The sequence below is a fragment of the Anticarsia gemmatalis genome, chromosome 2 (genome assembly GCF_050436995.1).
Source record: "Anticarsia gemmatalis isolate Benzon Research Colony breed Stoneville strain chromosome 2, ilAntGemm2 primary, whole genome shotgun sequence".
NCBI classification, from domain to species: Eukaryota; Metazoa; Arthropoda; class Insecta; order Lepidoptera; family Erebidae; genus Anticarsia; species Anticarsia gemmatalis.
Window position 1 is genome coordinate 10,886,773 of NC_134746.1, and position 20,655 is coordinate 10,907,427.

A 20,655-nucleotide genomic window follows, 5' to 3' on the forward strand; every position below is an offset into this window, starting at 1 on the left:
ATTTCAAAAACATCGACTGCTACATCAATTGACAAACTTCACTTATGAAGTCAAAAATATGTGAAGAACATTCTAACATAATTTACGAAACCTGTATAAAAACTACAAAAAATACTGTTAAAACCGAGAATACCGATATACATAGTATGAAGAATAGTACTAGTTATCGGAGGAGTCTGGTACATCGGTATCAATAGAGCTTATGTCCGCATCGATGTCGCTTACAGCGTTCCTTCGCGCTCTGTGACTATATCCTCTTACAATCAACGAATCGTTCTCTGCAATGCATTTTATCCCTTTAAATAGGATCCGACTTTTATTTCTTAGGTCTACAGTACAAAATTGCAAGTGCATCATTAAAACTATAAACAAATATATACCGATAGCACTAAATTAACAATCAAGTAACATAAGTACGAAAAAAATACATATCAACTAATGATCGACAATCATAAAATTATTGACCCCTCTAGTCGTTCGAATACTATTACTTTCTAGATGTTAGGATTATTTAGCCGAAACCGGATTATGACGCATAAAGTAAATAAAACCTTTTAAAATAGTAAGCATTGACCACGGCGAGTGCAACCTGCGCCGAAACGTTAGGCATTTTAAGGTAAAATGCGTGTTCGCGTTAATTCCCGTATTCTATTATACATTAAGCATTGACATACCTCTGAAATTTTCATCCGTAGAGGAAACTTGTACCGATTCTCCTTGTACCATGCCCGAACTGATGGGATCTCGCATCATTTCAAACTGAGCCGTAAACGTTGATGGATCCATTACAATAGTCTGAAAAAAATATTAAGTATTATTTTATTTGAATTAAATAAATAAAGAAAATAATACCACAAAAATGCCGATTTAGCGTTTCAAGGGCTATATTGTTAATTGATTATATATTTTTTAACGAAAAATCAAAGCAGATTTACCTATTATCTTTTGTTTCTGAAATTCTTACAATTAGAACACAAACTGATTTACCTAGTACGTATTTTAAACACAAAAAATAATTAAACTACGGACTAAGACAAATATAACTCTACCTCACTTTCTGGGCTAGAGGACGTATCCGTTGAGCTCAACGAAGTCCCTCGACCAGAACTGTCCTGTGATTGGTCACTGTGAATGCCGCGTCCATCACCTGCGCCGGCGGCTACCCCCACGATACCCCCCTCCATGTTGCCGTTCACATCATACATGGGCTCCGGCATCGGCTCGGGTTCAGGACCTATTAGGGGCTGATCTTCCACCATCTGTAGTAAAGCTTTAGTAAGTAGTTGTTGTAAGATTCTGAAAGCAATATTTGTAATACTCCTTTCTATGCTCAAAGCAACAAAATGAAACGAAGGAACATGGGAAACTCCAGAAATTATTTTTACACGGTCAAGGCTAAACTTTTTCATTTTAATATAGAAATTGAATAGACCAAATGAGCATCAATAAAAATAATTATTGTCAACAACTTACCGATTGTTGTTGACTGATCATTTGGAACAACCAATTAGGAACGAGGGCATCCTCGTCTATGAGACACGATTGATAACTCTCTGAAGATCTGCCCGATATGAACAATTCTTCAGATGTCTAAACAACAAAATATGATTAACATATTTACCATATTTTAATTATTTCCTATATCAGAACAAATTATGTATTCTACTAACAGTTTGCCTTGCTATTCCAACAGCTAGACTTCCAGTCTCTGAATCGATAAGGGAGATGGGATCTGGTTGATCGCCAGTTATGGGCTCTCCATCGAGAGAAAAGCCACTAAACGCTTGATTGGCGATCACCCCTGGCGATTTCTACAAAAAAACACAATACCTACGTAGACTTATTTATTTGATTGTAGGGTATCTCTGACTGGATGTCGTGTAAGTATTTATGAAATTCCACATACCTGCACTAAGCATGGTTCTTTTCGCTCAAATATATCCTCAACAGAGGTTGGAACGAGAGATGTTTGTGCTTTCTCCAACATACTGGGAGTCAATTCACTATTAGCCAAGTAATATTCCGAATGTTTCGACACTGACGTCATTGATTTAAATGATAATAAATCAAAATCAGTTACATTTACTTTTGTATCCGTTAAACCGATGATTGATTCATCTCCTAATACATTGTCAAAAGTACGATTCAGTGAATTTTCTAAATCACTCTCTGCAAAACTACTATTATGATCAGCCGTTACAGTTTTAAAACTGCAAACTGATTCATTCGTATTAGATGGCAAAGTAAGTGGACTATAAGAACGATCTCCGGAATGTACGTCATCTGAATCATGAATAAATTCTAGGGAATCTTCTATTATCTGCCTCATAAAATGCGAAATATTTGTTGAAATGTTAAAATTCGAGTTTTGTATCCATTCCGTCAATAAACTGTTTTCTTCAGATCTTTCTTCACTGTCTGTTGTTCCAATCTTAAGCTCTGGCACTAGTTCTTGTGTTTGCGGTTTGAAAACAAAAACCATATTAGCGTAATTCAGACTGCTACTGGACGCTACATGATTCGGGGTAGTGTTACTGCTTGTATTATGTTTTGTGGATGCTGGTGGCGTGGCACTTAGTGATCTTTGCTTTTTCACATTACATTCAGGTGCTGGTATCTTTATATTAGATTTATTCAAGGATTTATGTCGCGATAACGGTCCTGTGGTAGAAGAACGTTCAGTTTTTAGTTGAGCTATACAAACACTTTTATGTTGGCCCACAAACGGTGATTTGGTAACTTTATCAACATTCTTGTTGGTTATATTTTCAGTGGTATCTGGAAGATTTTCCTTATTACTTTCTTTATATCCATCAGATCTTTTCGCGCTCTTGCATCTCTTAACGACTCGTTTAGTTCTAGTCGGCGTTGGATTATCTGATTCGCTCGTGTAGTTGGTACTTTTCGGCGATGATGTAGAGCGTTTTCTATAACACGAGTTTTTCGATTTTGTGTTCACTGCCCTAACAGTCGCTGTGCTGTTAGGTGAAGAACAAGTTGAACTGTTCAAAGACTGAGGACTGAGCGTACGTTTGCTAAAACAGTCATTTTGCGTTGGATTGCTTCCATTATTTTGAGTATTGTCAGAGTCATGTTCATTAGAGGTGTTATTTCCATCTTTTGTTTCATTACGAAATACCATAAGCGTTGCCCGGGGTAAAGTGGCTTGAAATTTAAGTAAATCTTTTTTTATATCGTCTGTTTTTGATCTCACCAGCGGTGCTATTTTATTTTTGAAAGAATCCTTCTTCATTTTCGAATCTACATTAGCAGAATCAATGCTCTTGTTTAGTTTACCTTCTTCTATTATTTCTGCCTTTCTTCGCCTCATGTACAGTGGAATATAACTTTTTTTCAGTTTTTGCGTGTTCTCTTCTTTTTTATTGTCAGTTATAGAAGGCATTACTTTTGGTTTCTTAGCTGCATACGACGATTTTACGCTTTTGGAATTGATTGAACTAGAAACACAAATTTGTTATAAAGCTATGTAACGATATCGACAAAAATAACCCTTTTATTTTCGTATCACAGTTAAAGCTTACCTCATAGTTATTTTTGAAGCAACCTGGGAAATAAATAGGACTGCAATAAATAACTTCGTAAAAAAATATGTATAGGCACGAATATTAATTACAAAGGAATACAGCAATACTAATAAGAAATACTAATACCTATTGAGGAAGCGTACACACCTTAGTAACATTTGTAATAGGTTTAAAAGGCCTTGTCAATTTTATATTACGAGTATCTAAGTTCTTAGGCAATACTGGGTTAACATTGTCGGCCTCCTTGCTGGGTGATTCGTGTTTTGCTCTGTTCAATCTAGCACTACGTATTTGTACTGGTTTTTTATCCACTTTTGATTCTCTTTTAGGCGCTTTGTTTACAGAAACCTTGTCTTTTGAACTGACTATTTTAACTTTTGTGGTGTCCTTTAGCTTTCTGCTACTCGAGTCACTAATTTTCTTTGCCACAACAGTGCTGCAAACTTTTTTTCGTGTTAAATTAGGCCGGTACCGCTGCCACTCTCCTTGATAAACGATATCTTCCGATTCTTGTTTATCTTTGTAACTATGCACGTGGACCCCTCCACAGCAAAGCCTCGTTTTATTATAGTTCGCACATGAGTTTTTGCTGACTTTACTATCTCTGTACTCAGAAGACCTTAAAATTTCACTTGTATTTTTGGAGGAATTGGCAAGTGGAGATGAAGACTTCAGAATACTGCCGACACTTGCACAAAAATCAGAGCCAGAATCTTCTGTTTTTAAACTACTATTAATAGGTTTTAACAGTTCCGTTCTGATGGGAGAGTGATCTATTGGTATGTTATATGAAATTGATTTTTCTGGTTTGTTGTGTGATTCGGGGCTCCAACTCCGAGGTACGGGACTCCTACTTCTAATGTCCGCGCTGATCTTCTCAAGAGCCATGATCATCGTAGAACTCTCGATTGCAGAACAAATATTGACATCGGAATCTTTTATCTTGATTCCAACTGCTTTTAGTCTTGGTGTTACAACTTTATCATTGCCACTATCATTAGTGGAAGTGCCAAAGTCTGTGCCTTGGACTTTAGCAGTAGTAACTACGTCTTGAATCTTAATTCCTGTGGTAAAAGCTGGAGACATTCTGACTAGAGATGTTGACGCAGATAACGTTGGATATGCTGCAAGTGTATCTGGACCACACTGAACATCCATACCTACGTTTCTTCTTATACCTTTAGATGTGCTAGGCTCATTTATATCTGATGAATAAAATTACGCATTAGGGATTGCTGAATTGAACAATTTTAAGAAAAGCATAGCCTCTTACGCCAACAAAAATATCAGGCAATTTTATTGCACAATACAATTTTACGATACAATGTACACAAATGATTAATAATAATGAACCCTAGCAGCCTCTAAGAGGTCAAAAATATTGTGCAATATTGTTGATGGTTTAAAGAAAGCCTTATAGTATTAAAATAAAGAATATTACCGTTAAGAAATATAGTATGCGAATGAATATTCTCTTTGCTAACGTCATGATGTGTTAACAAGTTGATATCAATATCGTTACTTAGCAGTTCCTCTTGGTCTTTATCAAAACTTTCTGCAGAATATTCCACTTCAGTTCCTATACTTCTACGAAGAGCTATAGTCTCCTGTGCGTCACTCGTAATAATATCTATAAGTAAACTTTCTTTTGTAGCCGCTATAGGGTTAGTTTGATTGGTAATGATAATATTGTCCACATCTTCGATATTATTTAAAACGTTAATTTTCTCAAGACCCTTTTCTGCAGTCAAGACAGGCTGGCAAAAGTCTATCAGACTTTCAGGTATCTGTAAATAAACGTATTGATAACGTGATAGTGGCGAAACTACATACCACGTTTGGTCAACCATTTGGAGCAACAATTATATACCTAGAAACGTCTAGCAATTATACCTATCTTTTTCGTCAAAAAGCAGTACGAAACAGTGCAGTCCGGACTATAGTAATTTCAATAAGTACATTCACTACTCCTATCAAAGGCTACATAATAGTTTCTTAACTCACCGGTTTGGAAGTTCGCATAGTTAAGCATTGAATCTCCTTCGAGCTCTTCTTTGACCTTACGATATAACTATCGTAATTAACAGTATAACGACCACCACCATTCTTACTAAAATTATTCACTGGAGAACTCACATTCCCGTTTTTAGTAACACGAGTATTAGACTTTCGTTTTTTCTTCTCACGTTTAGATTTAAATTTGTTAGACGATGTTTTACTGGGACTTTCTTTTTCCTTCAAGTCTTTACTATTAGCGGTTTTGTATCTCGGTCTTTTTTGTTTTTTCTGCCTAACATTTGATACACTATCAGTATCGCCAGAACTATTTTCGAAGTTGACATCTTGTTCACAATATGGAACTTTAACGTCGATGTTAAGCCACGCTTTAGTTCTATCCATGGAGGTAATTTCAGATAGTTCTTCTAGTTCAGGTTTTGGATTACAAGGTACGGCCTCAGGAGCGGCAGTGCTTGTTGAAAGCTTATCAATGAATTCCAATTCTGGAAATATATTTTGACTGCTTAACAAAAACTCGAATGTTGATCGACTTAGAGTGATTATCGACTTAAGGCATATAAGTATATTTGAGGCAATCCGCGAAGCAATTCAAATTGGACTATTCATTACCAACTTGTTTGAACTATTTCAGTCGCAACATCGCGTGTTATTTCAAGAGAGAAATATGTCAAAAGTCTTAGCTTACAATGGTTTACCTACTTACCTTTTAAGAACTCATTACTGGTTGTGCTAACGAGATCATCTTCGAGCTCCATATTGTGGAATTGGTATTGAGGCTGCTCACGCTGCAAGTTCTCCGAATCTGTTTCTGTAAATAACAGTTTGAAAATGTATTTTATCCTTTATGATAATTGCAAATAATATATTGCAGAAAGCTGGTTAAAACTTACCGGGTGATGAAATGAACTGTCGGTACTTATCCACAATTGCTTTCCTGTAAAAAAAAAATAAATTATTTTTTGCCCATTAAAATACAATAACGCTGGTTCTGAAGCAGATCGGCATACAAAGCTTTCGTCGTTTAACAAACGGGCTGGTCCCCTGTATTGCTTTTAACCTTTGCTCGTGTCTACTAAAATAGACAGTGTTCAAACCCACAAGATCTTTAGCTACCTACTTCATTATCTTCATATTTTAAATATCTTATTTCCTAGCTAGGTTACGGTTAAAAGACATATAGGTATTATACGATCAAAAACTTACGCAATACTATCTTCCTTGGTCTCTATGTGCAGGGTGGCGATTTGTTGCTTGTTAGTTTCAATGAAACCTGATAAAGTGCAAAGTAAAATGCTTTTTCATAATTCAAATTTTTAGGATAAAATCCTTTTTAAGGGATTCGGTTTTATGGTTACGATCTCACGTAGGTATTCGCAAATGTCAACTCTAAATACAAATTAGGTAAGTAGGTAGTATTTTTTATTTAGTCTATTTCATAAAAATAATATTGTTAATAAACAGAGTAACATTATTGATATTCCCACATAGGTAGGTACAGCAAAAAAAATTGCCACGCTAATTTACCAAAAAAAAACATTTCAAATAATCTCACCACAATCAATCGCCCTCAGCGTACTCTCAATGAAATGCTTCTTGCGCCGTCCAATAGCTTTCTCAGTGAGAGTAAGCAGATCTAGTAGCTTGCACTGCATCCACTTGGCCGGGGGTGGCGATGTTCGTCTCTTACTAGTGCGTAGTGCTAGCTTCATCAGCTTACAAACCACTTTGTCTAACTCTGTAGTAATGTCTTCATCCGCCGTCAACATTGTTCGTAAGTTGCGCACTTTGTGGTCTAATGCGCGGCGGAGACCGCGATCTTGTAGACAAATGAATGTTAACTCATTATTGATCTATCGACTGTAGGTTTCTACCGATGGGCTCTCTATATCGATGGGCAAAGGGCTTCTAAGGATATAATAAGTGTAGTGCCTGCTTTTAAAACCGTTGGAAGAACTGTCAAACATTTTACGGTCACCCCAGGCGTAACTCTCAAAACGATAAGCAGAAACTACGTTACCTGACAACTTCCTTGGTTCACAACCTCCAATGTTTATTCATACTACTCGGCTATCACTGCTGATTGCGTTTTATTACTTTTATGACTATTTCTTTCAGCCTAACCTAACCTAACTCACACTACACAATTTACAAATTATAATGTGGGTAGAATGCAAACCATGTATATCCGGTACTATAGTGCTGCCCTCTGAACCTGTTGTAGATCGAACTTCCGTTACATTATCCCACTGGAAATAAGAGACGAAAAATAAAAGTAAGTTCTATAAAATTAAGTAAACACCAACCTATAAAAATAAAAATTAACCACTGAATGCATGTATGCGCCTAAGTTTTTTTTTTTTATAAAACTGTCGGGACAAGGTTTGTTCGGGATCGAAATTCCTACGGAAATGGAATGAACGGGATAATATTGTACGGACGAAGTAGGGCAGTCAGTTGGTGTTTTATATTTTCTTTTCACACATATTATTTAGTTTTATCAATTAAATTTATTTTGAAACGCTCGTAGCCAGTAGTGCTCACCGGTCGGTAATTGATGAGTAGGTTGAACAACCTTTAGTCATTCCGGCGATCCGTTTAGGGTAAAAAGTAAGTACAGTAAGAAATAAAATGTTACATAATGAAACGCCGACATCTTACTCAATTATTTAATTAAAAAAGTTTACATATTAGGTATTTATAATTAAATCATATAAGTACGAACTAACAAAAACACTACATCAGTCTGAATAAGTAAAGTAACGGACAATCAAACTATGAAAACAAAACGAAAATCAATACTATCATAAATGAACAAATATTTGAACAACAAGAGAAGTATACACATAAAATTATTAAATTAATGAATAAGTTGGCACTTTCACTGCGTTTTCTTCATGTACGAGGAAGCTCGTCGGTTAGCAGTTAAATCAGCTGTTCTTTGAAATTAGCATTTTAGTATTGAAATACGACATACGTCAATTGTCGACAATTTCGATTAAATGAGTGCCTGATATAAGGTTTCAGTGCATAATCAAAATCAATTCAACATTATTAACGAAAATATTGACATAACATAAGTATTTCGAATAAACCTTTTACGAGTACAAGTTTAATATTTTTTAGTTAACACAGTCTACCACCCTATAGGCCGCTAAGCGCCGCAGTAAACTAAATTACACTTATAATCGATGACGTCACTCACCGTTTGGCTTCACATCTTCAGTAGAAACGCCGCTAACTTAACTTAAGGTACATACGTCGACTGTTTTTGAATCTAAGCGTACGGACCGTAAGCACAGGATTACTCTCACTGCAAGCACAGGCGCGGCACATCGGCGACATTTAAATTATTAGGTCGGGGAAAAAGTATTTTCGCATTATAGTATGTATGAACCTGTAATAAAATCTTTTCTCTACACAAAAAAGGTCAATATTTGGGTACCTCACAAGCTCACTGAAAGAAACCAAATGTACCGTGTGCTCATTTGTGATTCTTGAAGCCAAAGAGATTTTATTACAAGTTCATACATACTATAATGCGAAAAGAGACTTTTTCTCCGACCTAATAAAACAAAGTAACAAATCCTCACGCTCCGTACGCTTCGGTTCCGACCCTGTTGACGTGTTTTATACAGATACAACAATACAAGATACTTATCAGTCAATCATATTTGATTACAATACTTCTACGGAATACTATGTTATGAAAGTACTAATTTTGGTTCAAGCTACATTTATTTTTGGTAGTAATTACATCAGTGAAGCTGTCGTTGTCTTGCCACTCTTCATCGTGTGTTGCGACGGACGTCGTGTCCATTACTAAACGAGAGTGGATCACCACATCGTCGACTACCTCGTAGCCGTTCCATTCTAGAAGCTCTCTGGAAGCAAAAAAAAATATTGAAGCACTAAAATATGGAACGGATAAAGTGAATAAATAATTATATTATTACTAGCCCCGGTTTCTAAGGTGCATTTAGCGGCAGTTTATCTATTCAATAGCGTTTAAACTCATATAAACATCGCTAAATGTGCTTCAGAAACCGGGCATGAATCGGGTAATAAATATTAACATGCAATTTTTCTATATCTGTAGCCAGACCAACGTAGCCATGTTAGTTAATTTATGAAGAAATTCGTTATTTTCTTATTCATTACATTATAAGCTCATCATTATAAGGACCTCTAAAACAATAACTAATTCAGTCGGCCTGCAGTTTATAATACAAATAGTTTTATTTAAGTTGTAGGTATTGTTTTCTTCATAAATGTCTCTATTACTTTTACATTAAGTAATAAACGAAAGTGCAACTGACTTGACTTTATCAACATCGTCAGTGAGATGTTGAACGACGGTCATGAGGTGAGTGAGCGGTATCTCGAGACGGTTCGCGTCGCTCGTCAGCTCGTCCTCAAACTGCGTGTCGATCATACGGTTGATCTCATCCGATATCAAGTCTAGAATGCGACATTCATCAGATTTCGTCTGGAAACAGAAAACAACGATTAATATCATAGGATGATTCCAGTAGCTCAATTTCCTTGTCAGTTATATCCATTAGGGAGCGTTTGTCATTAAAAAAAATATAAACAAAGAGTTCTTGCCAAAAATGCTAGAAGCGCTGATCATTGTTCAGATAGGGATAAAATTACCTAGATAGAAAAAACAGATTTTGCCTACTACCTAAACACTAAACAGTCAAACCTAAACCCCTGTACTATAAAATGTAAAATTAAAACTGTATGTTTAAAATCCCCTATTCAAATATGATCACTAAGACAAGTACTATCAATACCGATCTTACCTAAACAATAATTGTTTGGCAATTTCTATAAATTCACAAGCTTTTAAACCATTTTACAACTCCCTTAATCAAAATAAAGACTCACCTCAAAAGGACAATTATACTCCTTAACAATCTTATAATACTGGTTCCAATAAGGTGCATTGTCCCCCCAGTTGATATTACACCATATAGCGCCGTTATCCGGTCGATGGACACCATTATGCCAGTTGAGCGTCTTCGTGAGGTGTCGGATCTCATCGACTACCTCCCGAGTGTGCACGAGCGTATCTATTTTGTTCTTAGCCATCAGATTCTGAGTGGTCTTTGAGAATCTCTTTACTTGTAATGTTGAGCAGTTTAGTCTGAAATGGTTATGCAATTAAAATAAGTGTATTAAAATTAAAACTGTTTAGGATAGTAAAAGCTGTAAAAGAGCATATAACGCAATGGGGTAGTAGTAGATACTAAGCTACTATTGTACTAAGTAATTTGTACAGGGAACTTATTTTTTAAAGGAAGTAAGTGGTTGTAGTTTGTGTCCATGATATGTTTCTGAAGATTCCTTGAGACAGAATAATCTGACATGGTGCCAGAAAACATTGTACATTCAGGTAACAATACGTATTTCTTTATTCGTGTTTTTTATACTGCAGTTTTGTAGTAACACAAGTCAAAATCTATGTCTATGAGACAAAAGTACTTTAATTTCGTTCCTACAAAATAAACTACAGCATACTACTAAAATGATCATCACAACCTGCAAGCAACATCTTCAATCATATAAACCCTATTGAACACCTGTCTCCTGGGCACCAACACAGTAAGACAGTCTTCTTCATCAAACATTAGGAAACTCTTGCCAAACTCCGTGTCCAAGTTACATTGAGAGATCTTATCTTCTGTTGTAAGTATCTCTTCTTCGGAATAAGTTGGGTACATAGGAATTGAAGGACAAACGAAGGGAGTACGCACTAATGTTATCTGAGATAGGTTGTTGTTGCATAGGAATTCTGTGTAGGATTGGATACTGGAATGTAAATGATGAGGGAATTAGGGTATAACAGCTACGCAACAACAGATTGATGGGGTGGAATGGGTTAACATTCAGAGCGTCAGTAGATTATCTGCTACGCGAGGTAGTCAATACATCGCCTATCAAGTCAATAGGCGATGGTTGTTGATTAAGCTTAGTAATGACTTCCAATCGTATTGTTTATTTCCATGAAAATAATTATTGAGGTGACAACTAGGAGTGACTAAACAAGGACAATGGCAAAACTATGGCGCAATGTCTTAACAATTATATAATTAGTATTCTATAAGAAATACAAATAAGAATAAAAAATTAAAAGATCTTACGCATGGGAACTGGCTGGCTCAATTTCGGCTGGTTTTAAGTTCTCTGTGCTATCCCAACTGTTGATAACATCGCTTAACGGATTCGGGTCTGGTACAGCTGCAACAAGAAAATGATCTTTTATTAATATAAAAAAAATACCTACAGGTATACAATATTTTGTTGGTCCCATGTAAGTCTAGTCCAGCGAGCCGAGAGTATTACCAAATACTGGATATTATTTTAAGGACATTCCAACAGCAATCCAAAGAACTTAACAGCACTTTACTCAAGTCATCTCCAGTTGCTTAGACAAGAGTTTAAATCAAAGGCATTCTCACAATAAATTTAATTTGAATAAAGGTCCTCCAAACCATTAATAGTACTCACTTGGAACCAGAGCCAAGCTGTTTATGTCCAAGTCTTGCTGTTTTTGATAGTCCGTATTGACAAACAATGCCAGTTGACTGCAGCATCCATGATGCAAAGTTCCTGGTGGTCCAGGCCCAATACCCTGACATGTAACTGCATAGAGAGGGTAACGCACAACTATGTTGCTGCACCTGAAAAATGTATGATGGCATTTTATTCATTGAGGCAGCTCAGAATCTATTTTCTGATTTGGTAAAAATAAATACTTACATACTTATATAAAATCATGGCTATATCCCACATGCAGTAAAGAATAAAATTATATAGTTGTTTTAATTTTGTGTACATACTTTCTCAATGATCAACCAAACACAAATGTAAAAAGACCTTGCATGCCCTCATACATGTATTTAACAAATTTTAGGCATGCAAAGTATCATCACACTGTTTTCCTTCACTCTTAGAGCAAGTGATAATTACTACTAATACTCATAACTTCTTAGTTACCAATCATGAAACTGTTCTCTGCTCCACTCAAAGAAGTGGTCCCATCTTCTTAGTCCATTCTTCTCTAAAGATTTGAATAGCACATTGAAGTCACCATTAGGAGTAGTGAACACCACAATCCAGGGTTTGATAAAGCCAAACACAGTGTGAATGAATCTGTCCAAGTCATGAGGGAGCATGTGTTCTATCATCTCTATAGCAATGACGGCATCGCAGCCGATCAGTCTGTAGTCTGGATCGGCTGCATTGCCTTGGTACAGCTAGAAATTAAAAACAAATACATGACCTATGAGCACTTTGAACAATGATTCAATGAAATAAGAGACTCCGGAAACATTCATTGAGATTTTATCCTCTTAGGTACTAATTAATAATTTTGAGAGTGACAAGAGAAATGTCTATTTATCACAGGTAGATCTTTATAAATACATAAAGTCAAACCAACTATTAGTGTTCATGAACAAATAATATTAATATAGCTTCTACATGTGCAAATATATGTACATGTACAATATTTCTTACAGTAATTTGTAGTGGACTTTCTCTCCTCGGAGCATACTCATCACCACCAAACAAATCAGAGGAGCACCTCAAAGGAATGCTCTCCAGGTCCACTCCCAAGATCCTCTGGATACCGGGCACTTCCTTCAAGTACTTGATGAAGCTCATGTCATGATAGCCAAAGTCTACTACCTAAAAAGTTAAGACAGAAAACTGTATAGTTACCTATATACAGTAAATTAATATTTTTAAAAGCTTTTACAGGTGATCTTTAAAAAGTCATTATTTCCTACTAGATAGAGAATTAAACAATTATCTATGTCTTCGCAGATATTTCTTTATGATGTATTTAATTATACCATATTCTTATAACGAACTTTTAAAATTTTGAATACTAATACCTATGAGCTACAAAATATAAGGTAAGGTGCATTGCTCAAGAAGAAAAGGATTTTTTAGAGGGTACCTTCTCTAACTTTCCACACCATCGTTCATCCATGAGACAGTCGCTAACAGTAGCATACCGCTGTGCGTACACCGGTGGGAAGAAAATCACCCCTTTCTCGTCATCAAATTCCGAGAACACTTGATCATCAGCTTCCTCGTCCTCCGAATCCTCTCCATTTCTATTGAACACTAACGAAAAATGCTTATAATAAGGCTGGAGCGCTCGGTCAAGCGCACCAAAAAAAGATTGCCGAAAGAAAACCAAAGTCTGCAAAGCAATGATCATGATTCGCGACAGGGACTAGAGATTTCAAAATGTTCATAAATGCTGTAACTTTAGTGGCTATCTTCTAACGAAAACGGCCGGCGGAATTCCTAGATGTTCACATGTTTATTTCCCTTCTTCTTGTTTTGATCGAGCTGTTTGACATCTATCAATGAAGCATAATATACTATCAAGCATTCAAGTTTTTTAACGTTATTATTATAGAGATGAGCCGAGCTACTTCGATCCGATTTTGTTATAGTGCATCAAAATATTATCGGATCAAATTCAAACCGAATCGCTTCATCAAAACATATTTTGCATTTCATAGATCGTAAATGTTATCCAAATAAGCAAAGCTAGACTAACTTTTCTACCATTAAGAAAACTGTAGGTAATATTGTTATTTTAATCTCAAGTAATATTTATGCTGAATTACAATCTAACAGTGGAATAACTTAACCAATCCTTTTTGCATCGTTATGTAAAACTTTCAAACAAAAAAAAAAACAAAATAGATCTACACATTTGTATGAAGATGTATTATGTGAATATGTGTAGGTATACTTCAATGTAGCTTATCCAAATCAAGCAAATGGATTCAACTCGATCACTATTATACGATGATTCTTCAAAAGTAATATATTTTTTAACTTAGGATTCCTTTCTAATCACTTCGGGGTTCTTTGTTATTTTCTGAATACCTAGATTCCGAGGCCAGTTCCAATTTACGATAGTTATTATTTATGTTTCTGTATATCGTTAATAATAACTATCTACTATGTAAATAAAGATATCAATATAGTAAATCGGAAATTCTTATAATTTCAGAACAGAAAATAATAATGACAAGCTATGTGAAAACTGAAATGTCAATATAGCGTCAAAAATCTTAAAAGTCAAAATCGTCAAAAATGCTGTTGAATCGGATTACGATTTAAAGTTTTCAACAAAATTATCTTTATCTTAGAATAACATTCAATATAGTTAGTAAAAAAAGCTTTACTTCAGTGATTTAGCTATATTTGTAGAATAGGTACCTAGTTAAAATATTATGTGTAAGATTTTTGTCTAACCTTTCATTCAGCACAATCATTGCATGTTGTATTGTTTATAAAGCGACCGCTAGTTAAAGCGCATATAATATTGTGATTTCTTGTTAGTACAATTGCATAGACGATATATTTTTATTAGGAAAATTATAAAATAAAAGATTGTAGTATAGCTATAAATATATCTTTTAAAACATGGGTTTTGATAAGCACTTTTATGAAGACCATTGTTATTTGGATGATCCTACAAATGATGTAGGAATGAATGTAGAAATCATAGAAGATAACTGTCAAGTTGTACAAAACAATGTTGATATTGATAAACTTACCCTCAGGTAACTAACAAATTTATGATCAATTTTATAGACTTTCTTATTCTTTACCTTGTTCACTGTCGTAAGAGTTTCTAGGTAATTTCTTGGAATGATGTTCTATTCAAATAATACAGACAAAATGAAAACTAGATGCCTATGAATATGCATTGTCTATACCTACAAAATTTTATTTTTCAGAGAATTTGTAAGTACATTTAGCAAAGACAGTGACATGAGTTGCAGCCCAGTTGAATTTGAAATATCTAAAAGAGGTAAGTTTGTATTATTAGTATTAGACTTGACCTATATAAGACGAAATACATAATTTAAATGATTATGTAAGCACCTGGAATCTGTTATTATCAATATTCAAATACAATAATATTTCATTATTTGTGATTACATAATACAATATAAACATGTGGCTGATGTTTAGACACACCTTACACACTATAGGGTATCTAGCCCAAGTTTAAGGATTTTAATTAGGTATTCCTATTCATATGCCTAAGCAGATACCTAACTAATTCTTGCCAGTATAGTAAACACAAGGACTGAATTATGAAGTACTCTGAAAAGATCCATCTAGCACAGATTTTTTTTGAATTTAATTTAACCCCTAATTCTTACAAGATAAAGACACCTAAATTCCAGCAGTGAAACAAAGGTTTTTTTTTGTTATATTATAAACAATGGGTGATTCATATTATAATATATTTTCCTTGCAGTCATTCCACATGTGTATCTTCCCAACACTGAATACTGTACGGATCACTCAAACCTGTTCTTATTGGAAGATGAAAAGCTTGTTAAACCGGGTGACAAGTTTGAGTCCCACGATGCCTTCATACAATACCTTAATGAAAACGCAAAGAGATGGTTCTTCTACTACAAGTGCTCAGATTCACGTAAGCCAAATACGGACAACGAATCTTATACGTACAATTGTGTATATCTTAGGAATAAAGAGAAATATAAGAAAAAAGGTATAAGGAAACGGTAGGTGTGTTTTATTTAATTATTAATACAGGATAACTTCTGCATAAATCATCTTACACAGTTCAAATGTATAAGAATGTTACAATGTCCTCAGAGTGAAATTTATACATTGTTATCTAATACAGGAATTAAGGCATTCAAACATTTCACCATTAATTACTTTATTTTTGTTAAAGTTTAAATGTTATATTTATGTATAATAGTAAAAAAAACCTATTAAAAACCACTTGCCTTCCATTAAGGATACATCAGTAGCTTTTCTCTTACCTACTTAATTTGTATTTCAGGAACAATAACATGAAGACTGACTGCCCGTGCAAAATTAAGTTAAGACATCTTCCCAATGAGAAGGAACTGACTGTAGTTTATGTGTGCAATCATCATGACCATGAGTTATCATTAGAACAGTTCTGCAAACTACAGCATGGGAGAAGATTACCCCCCTATATTAGAGAAGAGGTGAGATAGAAACATATGTCTTAAATCCATATTAAAATGATTAATAAGTACTTCTTATGAGCAGAGCGACGCGCGAACTTGCTAGCTAAATATTTTTTTACTTAAATCTGACTCTGTTTGACTATCTGCAAAACAAAACTAAAAAATAATTAATCTAACATAGCTTATGTTCCAGATAATAATAATAAAAACTATTAAGCACAGAGTGCAGGCTCTTGTTACCTTAATAACTACATTTTCTTTTTTGATTTACAGATACTAGACTTCTTAGCACTCCAAGTGGACAAAGGGAAAATAAAAAAATACGTAGAAATGGAGACTGGATTCAATATGAGTCGACCGTTCTTTTACGCATTGGAGAAGAATTTGCAAAAAGGCAAACATATTGAGAGACAAATAACTGAACAAAGATTGCAGTTGTTGCAAGAGAAAATTGCAGGTTAGTTGAAATAGTTAGATAGGCACTTTAGGCTTACTACACAATTTCTACACAGGTTCGGCATTAACCTGCCTAACCGGGCGCAAAACCGTATGTGTAGATGAACCTGATCAATACAAGCCGAGCAAGTGGGTCGAGTCAGTTTTGTTGCTCAATAAATATTGCCCAAATGAACGTGCCGATCCAAATATGTGTGTAACAAACTTTATTGTTGTTTAACTCTTTGACCGTAACCATTGGCTATACTCGACAAATCAGAATGTGTCAAAGGGTTAAATATCAGAAATGCGGAACATCACGCCCCAACATTTAATTTGTTTGCTAGGACATTGAAAAGTCAATGCCTATGTTGCAGATGAGATTAATGTAAAAATCTTTAAAAGTGTGACATATATTTGTGATTCCAGCTGTTGAAGATGTATGCGATAGTGAAAATTCAGGACAAAATGAAGAAAGTAAGTACTTAGAACTGGTCTATCACTGCTTCTTACTGTAATTAATGTTGTTGATTTACTTCTCAATATATTTTTTTCACTTTATGTATTATAATATAAGCATTGCCTTTAATTTATAGGTCAAGAATATTCGGAAACGCCACGCAGGCCCAATCCTAGGAAAGCAACGAAAAACCCAGAACATATAGGAAAATATGCACAAGCCAAAAGACGTAAGTTAGAAGAATATTTAAGAATCAAATCCGGTATATTGAACAACGTGCACTCCAAATTAATGGTGGTTAAGTGCCAATGCTACATATACTCGTATTTTGTGGCAATATTATATAATTTTAGTTACTGTCTTTGCCTGCAGCAACTAAGGATGTTCCTTGAATAGAAATATTGCCATGCTTGAAAAATTTTTTTATTTGTCCATCGCCAATAATACGCCTTAGCAAATATCATAATGATACGTGATGTAAATGGTACATTTACAGGATCAAAGACTGCAGACGAAGTGTCGTCATCAGAGTATGCCAAAAAGATCAAAATAGAGCCACAAGTTACCTACACTGAGACAATACAGAGTGTTAGAGAATTACAAGAATCCGTCAAGTGTGAAACACAAGAGAATCCATGGGTCACTGACCAGTGTGTACCGGTGCTGCCAAATAGGTAATAAACATAATTTGTAGATTTAGAATTACTATTAATTTTGTATTGTGAAGTTTATGAATAGGTCTAGTTCAAAGTATCTACACTTTTTTTTCTACAAATTTCGTTATTATTTTTTAAGCATTCACTTTTAATATTTATTCTTGAATGCTATTGGCGAATCGTCGCAACCTTTTTACAAGCTTTATATTCCAGTAATTGTTTCCTAATTGTGTAAATTCTTACATTTTTTTAAGTTTGCGTATGATGCTAAAATATAAAATTTCGCATATGCGTATAATTCTTAAAATAAATACAATTTTCAGAAGCACACTAACTGAAGAATTACAAGAACTAAATCAAGACCCCAACTACGAAAACATAAGCTATCAAATAGAATACTACAATCCGGACAGTACTAACACTCACGAAATAGTCTATAACGACTTCCATGAAATCGTTAATGACGGTCAAGGCGAAGTAGAGGGTACTCATGAAAATGATATAGACAATATTGCATACGAAACAGTCGTTACTGATGATAATAACGTTATTAATGAAATGCAGGATTATGTTATAGATAATGAACAAAGTGGCGAAACAAGTGAGAATATCATGTACTTTGATGATTCACAAATGCATGAAGCAAGTGAAGTGAACCAGTTTGATAGCGGTCAAGGCATCGAAGTGGGCCAAGTACAGTACATTGCTGATGATGCTGAACATTTTGTAGAATACATTCCTACCGATGAAGAGAATGTCCATGATGTTGGAGTACAAACTATTACTAATATGGAGTCTGGACATACTTTGTTGCCGGTTTTCGATGTTTATATGAAAGATGGCAATGTGACAGGCTTTGTTGTTAATGATAATATAATTAATGGACTGAAAGATGGTGTTGATAAATGTATTCAGACTAGTGAAGATATTATTTATAGGTAAGTTTGTGCAGTTTATAATTCTAGAGTGATAACCTATGAACAAAATTTTGACTTCCGTCTTTAACTTAATATTATTAGTTCACCACTATTACTACTATTATTTGTAGCCCAGTGGGCATCATGCTAATCAAGACCCTTAATATTAAAAATTACTTAACCCTTTACTGACCTATTGCTGGCCGTAGGTCTCTACTAACAGGGAAACATGTACATACATAATATAATACTTAAAAGGACTATTGCTAATTAAAATTTAATTTTATAGCGACATCCAAGAAATAGAAAACGAAGACTATGAAATCATTCAAGACTCGGCCGACGGAACGGGCGACGTATACACGAAGCACGAATACGTGCACAGGTACAACATCGACCAGTACATGACACAGCCGAACTTTCCCAAGTACGTCGACATACTGGCCAAAGAGACCTGCGAAAATGTCCTTAATATGTTCACAAATGTATACAACGAAAAAGCAATGTTCAAACTAACTACGACACAGAAAGGTAAGGAAGGCAACACGAGAATACGATATATCACCCATAATGGGAGGATTAAAAAGAAAAGAAATCATGATGATGAATTGAAAAGGGAGAGGTTTGGAAGGAAATTGCAGAGCGCGTTTATTTTAAAAGAGAAATTGAGATTTATGAAGAAAGAGAATGAAGAGTTGTTGAAGAGGAATGAGCAGTTAGAAGATATTGCTTTACGGTTTATTAATTAGTTTTTCTAAGAGCCTTTGTGCATTTTCGACGGCCGCTATGCTACTGATTTGTTTAATGATGAAGCGATATTTGGTTTTTTGTCTTTAGCATGTGTCTTGTGAGTAAAGAAGACACATGGCAAATGCAATTTTAAATAACCAAATGAAGTTATCATTAAATACGGCATGGAAGCTGTCTACCGTGTGCAATGGTTCTAAATTAAATCTTACGCACAGTTATAGAAACGAATAGCAATAAAACTGGTGATATTAAAGTTCTAGGGTCGCAATAGCAATATTTACTTAGTCAATATAACAAAAGAAATATTAATGGGGGATTTGGTATACTAGATGGCACCACTTGTACTTCAGGTGTCGCAAAATATTATGTACCATCGAAATTAACAAGGAATAAGTTACGTTTCACGCGCACTTAACCTTAAATGGTTATATGTAGAATATCAAAATGATAATAAAATTATTATCAAAGAACTTGTGTGCAATAAACTATGTATGTTTGTGATAAAAGTGGCGCCTCCTGGTGAGCGTTTATGTTAACTTTTATCTATAGCCATTGTTTAATTTCATGGTGCTATTATTGTTCTTTTTGTATTATCTAGGAGCTATCTCCCGTACAAATAGAAATATTTATAGAATATAATTATGTTGCAGCAAATCAAGTGATGATTATATTTTGTATCCGTTGTGCCTTTTAGAAATTGTTGATAATAAGGCATTTTTCCTTAAAATAAATATTTTGTTTACGAGTTAATAAGTACAGATGTTCGTATTATGTCTTCGATATACACATCAATGAGCAATAACATTATGTTGTGTTTATATAGATTTATTGAAAATAAATACCTGTATAATA

At 34.7% G+C, this 20,655-nt stretch overlaps 2 protein-coding genes across 3 annotated transcripts; one reads left to right on the top strand and one right to left on the bottom strand.

The window, feature by feature from the left end:
* Nucleotides 1-32: 32 nt before the first annotated feature.
* Hen1 (Hen1 methyltransferase) lies at nucleotides 33-14,031 on the bottom strand. The gene is made up of 25 exons (XM_076134842.1): nucleotides 13,534-14,031; nucleotides 13,089-13,259; nucleotides 12,567-12,826; nucleotides 12,078-12,250; nucleotides 11,711-11,807; nucleotides 11,109-11,378; nucleotides 10,455-10,713; nucleotides 9,881-10,050; nucleotides 9,278-9,445; nucleotides 9,012-9,018; nucleotides 7,741-7,810; nucleotides 7,117-7,380; nucleotides 6,768-6,834; nucleotides 6,455-6,498; nucleotides 6,268-6,372; nucleotides 5,550-6,046; nucleotides 4,987-5,332; nucleotides 3,693-4,750; nucleotides 3,543-3,565; nucleotides 1,907-3,458; nucleotides 1,671-1,811; nucleotides 1,474-1,590; nucleotides 1,050-1,259; nucleotides 675-795; nucleotides 33-278 (listed from the first exon to the last, which is right to left on the bottom strand). Exons 1-25 carry the CDS (start codon nucleotides 13,798-13,800, stop codon nucleotides 160-162), a joined length of 6,576 nt encoding a protein of 2,191 aa, XP_075990957.1. The 5' UTR covers nucleotides 13,801-14,031; the 3' UTR covers nucleotides 33-159.
* A 638-nt stretch (nucleotides 14,032-14,669) lies between these two features.
* Nucleotides 14,670-20,655, top strand: LOC142984520 (uncharacterized). 2 transcript variants are annotated; one of them, XM_076132211.1, is made up of 10 exons: nucleotides 14,670-15,166; nucleotides 15,344-15,417; nucleotides 15,874-16,144; nucleotides 16,432-16,603; nucleotides 16,859-17,042; nucleotides 17,450-17,497; nucleotides 17,617-17,709; nucleotides 17,977-18,154; nucleotides 18,460-19,074; nucleotides 19,343-20,655. In XM_076132211.1, the coding sequence occupies exons 1-10, from the start codon at nucleotides 15,027-15,029 to the stop codon at nucleotides 19,800-19,802; spliced, it is 2,235 nt and encodes a 744-aa protein (XP_075988326.1). In that variant the 5' UTR covers nucleotides 14,670-15,026; the 3' UTR covers nucleotides 19,803-20,655. The 2 variants fall into 2 exon arrangements, with proteins under 2 accessions (XP_075988326.1, XP_075988336.1); XM_076132221.1 differs by having other exon boundaries at nucleotides 14,670-14,815.